The sequence below is a fragment of the Poecilia reticulata genome, linkage group LG16 (genome assembly GCF_000633615.1).
Source record: "Poecilia reticulata strain Guanapo linkage group LG16, Guppy_female_1.0+MT, whole genome shotgun sequence".
In the NCBI taxonomy this organism is placed as follows: Eukaryota; Metazoa; Chordata; class Actinopteri; order Cyprinodontiformes; family Poeciliidae; genus Poecilia; species Poecilia reticulata.
The window spans coordinates 1809227-1813682 of NC_024346.1; the positions used below are offsets into that span (position 1 = coordinate 1809227).

Consider the following 4456-nt stretch of genomic DNA (forward strand, 5'->3'; position numbering starts at 1 on the left):
CCAGTAGGACTCTGGCCAAAGCTAGAAAAAAGGATTTCAGCTATATATTAACATTATTATTCAGTTTAGACACTATTATTTCAGTTTTTTCCCCATATTTTTCAGTTTTTTCACAATGTGCAAACAAAAACAATTTACTTTCCATGTAAATATTTAGGCCTAAATAATCCCAGATTATTTGCAGTTCCAGAAAATAAAAAATAAAAATTAGCCCGAGTTCGGTTTTTAAAGATTAAACGATGTAATTTGGATTTAGTTAGAAACCTTCCACATCAAGTAGTTTGTCATTAAGACATTCCAAGTAGAAAAAACACAGGCTATTGTTTAAAAGTAAAACTCCTTTGAAATGATGACAATAAACTAATAATTAAATACAGCCTAACTGAAAACTTAGCTTTAGCTTAGCAGCTGCTAAGCTAGTGCTATCTTAAGCTAGCGCAATTAGCCTACCAAAATAAAGTGGTAACATAAACAAAAACATTGTTGTATTGAAATGCCAGAGACATTATCTGTATTTTTTGGTGCTGCAGAATATGAAAGTAGGTCAGTTTTGCAGGAATGATGACATTTTTCAGTCTAATCTCAGTCTACTTGTGGTTTAGACGCTAACAAACTTTGATCATGTGGACATATTTTTGTCCTTTATTACACATTTCCCGGTGAGTCTGGGCTTTTCAAGAATCAAGATTTAATCCCAACTTTTGTTTTTGCTTTAAACATTTAAACTGACTTCTGAATTAGGTCTCTCTACTCTGACCTTATGTGTGTTTCTGCATATGAAAATAGGATGGACGGACGTTTCTAAATCTAATAATGAAGATTTACTCTAACTGCATTGAGACGCAGAGCAGAATTCATTTTTAAAGCTCAGTAGATATAATAAAAAAAGAAACGGTTCAAACCAACAATCCTTGACTCCTTGTTGTTGACCTGCTGCTGTTGTAAAATGCAAGACATGAGTGTCTGCAAGCCGAATATAGAAAAGCCACAACCGCATGATTATAGAGCACTGTGGGTGTTTCCAAACTAGAAAACCACCGAATCCGTTTCCTTTTTTCTACCAGGTTGTAAGATTTGTCATCAGAAGAGCTGGATGTTAAAACACTGCAGTCAAAATTAAGAGATGAACTTCTAATCCATAAATTACCACAAAATGTCTGTAATTCTAATGTATAAATTACTTTTTATCTCATTTTTATTTAAAAATAAGTTTTTTCTTTTTTTTCAGAATATTATGAGCCAACATCTTTCACTGAAAACAAAATGGAGGAAACTTTAAAACATAAACAAGTCTGCTAAACATCTGGGCCGTTAATAACCAGTTTATCTGCAAAACATGTTCATTATTATTAATTATGCATTTTAAAAAACATGCTGCCTTTAATAATGAGAAGATTTGCTGTTTATGAAACATGATGGAAGTTTTCCAGGCATTTTGCTCAAGAATGTAACTTAAAATAGAAATAGAGGCGTTTGTTGTTTACAGAAAGGAGATTAATAAACAATAATCAGTAAATCACAACAATATACAAATCATGCATTTAATCAAGATTTATTTATTTTGTTGGTTACAGGGAACCACATCAATAGAAAGTGTAAAAACTGTCACAAAATGTGTTATTGATTTTTTTTTTATATCAATTGAAAAAGAAACGTAACGATGACAGAACAGCAGAAAACCCTCAACTATGAAGTCAGTGCATCATACAGTCATATTCAATAAATCTGAATATTTTTAAAAGTTCATTAGTTTCATTAATAAATTCACCAAAAGTGACACATCATACAGATACATTTCACACAGACTGATATTTTTAAACCTTCTGTTAATTATTACAGATGAAAAAAACATTTTAAAACAGAAATGTGGGCTTAATTAATAAAAAGTATGCTTGATTCTTTTAAGCAGCTTACAATCTATTGAATATGACTGCATCGTCAGCAGGTAGTGTGAACATGAACGTCAGATTAGAAACATTTTGATAAAAACCCAAAATCCCCAAAAACCCAAAATGAATCAAAAATTCAACTAAACCTTTGAAAAGTGAATTTCAGCTGCACAAAACGCGAGACGTCAGAGCAGGAAGAAGCTTGGAGATGTTTGACGCCACTGAAAGCCGACAGAAGCTGGAGCTTCAGTGCTGATTAGTGGACAGAAAAAGAAACAATGCTCATTTTCTTTTAGGCCAAATAAGAATTAAAGGTGAAATCAAACGGAGGGTTTCCAGTTTTCTGTGGTTTTGATACAAACGGCCCGTTTAGGGTGAGCTCAGCTTCATCAGCGCCAGAACGTCCAAAACAATTTTCTTTTTCTAATGAAAACATGTCCAGGTTGAAACACTAAATCCTGCCAAAATCTTCTAAAGAGGAATATTATTATGAAACCTCAACAATTTGTTCTGAAAAAGGCAGAAGGAGATGTGTGTTTTTGTTTTTACACAATTAAAGGTATAAGAAAGGAATAAAACATTTTATAAAAGACCTTTTTTAGAGTGTTAACTTGTTTTCAGGACACCAGCCAGTGAGTAATGCTAACAGCTACACATAAACACAGCAGGCCAATAAAAACGGACAAAAACAATAAAACTGAAGTTGCTCTTGCAGAAGATGATTGTGTCATTTCTTAATTTATTAACTCAACGATGTCCATGTTGCTCTGCAGCTTTTTCTAAACTCTTCTTCTGTTCAACAATGCAAATTCATATGGTTAAATAAATTTGCTTGTTTTTACCGTTTTATTTTTGTTTTGGGTTAGAAAAGCTGCAGCTACATGGATGCAGTTGGTTAAATAACATAAATCTTTGGAAATTTGAGTCTTTAATGTCTCCCTTGTTGAATGGCTTTGCTCTGATAGCTGTTAGCTTCACTCAGATCACATTAGGTACTTACACTCTCAACTTTATAATATCTAAAGGCACATTCTGAGGAATATCTGAATGAGGACGGCGGAGCAGCGTGGTGCTATAATTTGTGCAAACAGAGTTTTCTCTAAATCTTCAGGCTGAATGAACGCAGACGTAGAAGTTCTTGTGCTCCTCCCAGTAGTGCAGGTCGTCCTCGAAGCTCCAGGAGTAGCCCAGGTCTTTGCTGGTTTTGATGGTGTGGACGACGCAGTCGCCCGGCAGCTTCTCGAACAGGAACTCGGCTACTCCCACCACGGTGAGCTTCTTCTGACTCTGGATCAGCTGCTGGATGTGGCTCTTATCCACGGGTTCAGGCGAGGAGCTGAACGACACCCAGACGTTCAGTTTCTCGTCCGACGTGGGAACCTGGAAGCGGCTCTTCCCGGTGGCGCACTGGTAGTCCTTCTTGTTGGTGAACAGGCCAGTGGGAGACCTGAAGACGCGCACAGACCAGCCCACCCAGTCGTACTTCTTCTTTAGCTTCTCGATGATAGCGTCGGCTAGCTGCTGGTTGGTTAAGCCCTCCTGGTCTCTCACCAGACGGCGGGAGTCCTGTTCGGCCTGCTGAGGGAAGCTAACGATGCAGTCTTCGATGACGGCGTTCATTTTGGCTTGGACTTTGTTCATATTTTCCCCCCACTCTTTCAGAAGAGCCTCATCTTCGTCATAGCCTTTCAGGGCAGCGTGCCCCAAAAGCGCAATGAGCCCCACACAGAAGAGCTTCTTCAGCCGAGCACAAAAGTCCTCCATGGGTCGGCGGCTTTTCTCCTCGTAGTTCTGGATGATCTCAAGGATCGGCTCCCCGGAGAACGTTTCTCCGGTCACAGCGTTGTAGAGGATATGCAGGTTCTTTTCTCCACCGGTTTTGGCGAAATGTTCCAGGAAAAGCTTCTTCTTCACCTCTCTGAACTTCGGCTTGGCGTTGAGGATGTCCATGTACTTCCTGAACTGGTTGGTGATGTTTTCCTCCACAGAGAAGTAGGCAGCGTCCACCCCGCTCTTCTTGATCTCGTCGTTGATCCGCTGCAGCTCCTCGGAGGCCACGTCCAGGCGGTCTCGGACCTTCTGGAACTGCTCCTTCATGAAGGCCGCCTCTTTGCTCTCCACGTTGTCCAGAGCCAGCTTGACAATGGGAGCGGCGATGGAGAACACGGGGAAGAGGTCTCCGGCGATGCTGGCCACCACTTCGGCTCCCTGTTCGAACACCTCCATCACCGTCTCCACCATGTCCTTCTTCTCTGCCACCAGCTTCTGTAACGGATTCGCCATTGTTGGCTGGTGTCTCACAAACTGCCCTGTGAACAGAAAGAAAACAGAAACTTACATTTTAGAAAGAGAAATTATGAGAAAACCGCAAAACACAAAATCTAGTTTCTAGTGCAAATATCTTAGTATACTTTAAATAAGACAAAACTAACTTATAAATAACTTTTCAGCAAGAAATACATGATACTGTTTACATCCAGGCAAAAAGGTATTTTACATGCTGTAGCCGCGCGGTAGAACCATTACTTTGGTACAACCAGTACTTTGGTAGAACCAGTACTTTGGTA

General features: G+C 39.2%; 1 protein-coding gene across 1 annotated transcript; it reads right to left on the reverse strand.

Annotated features, from left to right (window-relative positions):
• Positions 1-1536: 1536 nt before the first annotated feature.
• Positions 1537-4230, reverse strand: rpz4 (rapunzel 4). Its single transcript, XM_008430724.2, has one exon. The coding sequence runs from the start codon at positions 4170-4172 to the stop codon at positions 2997-2999; it is 1176 nt and encodes a 391-aa protein (XP_008428946.1). The 5' UTR covers positions 4173-4230; the 3' UTR covers positions 1537-2996.
• Between the last annotated feature and the right edge of the window lie 226 nt (positions 4231-4456).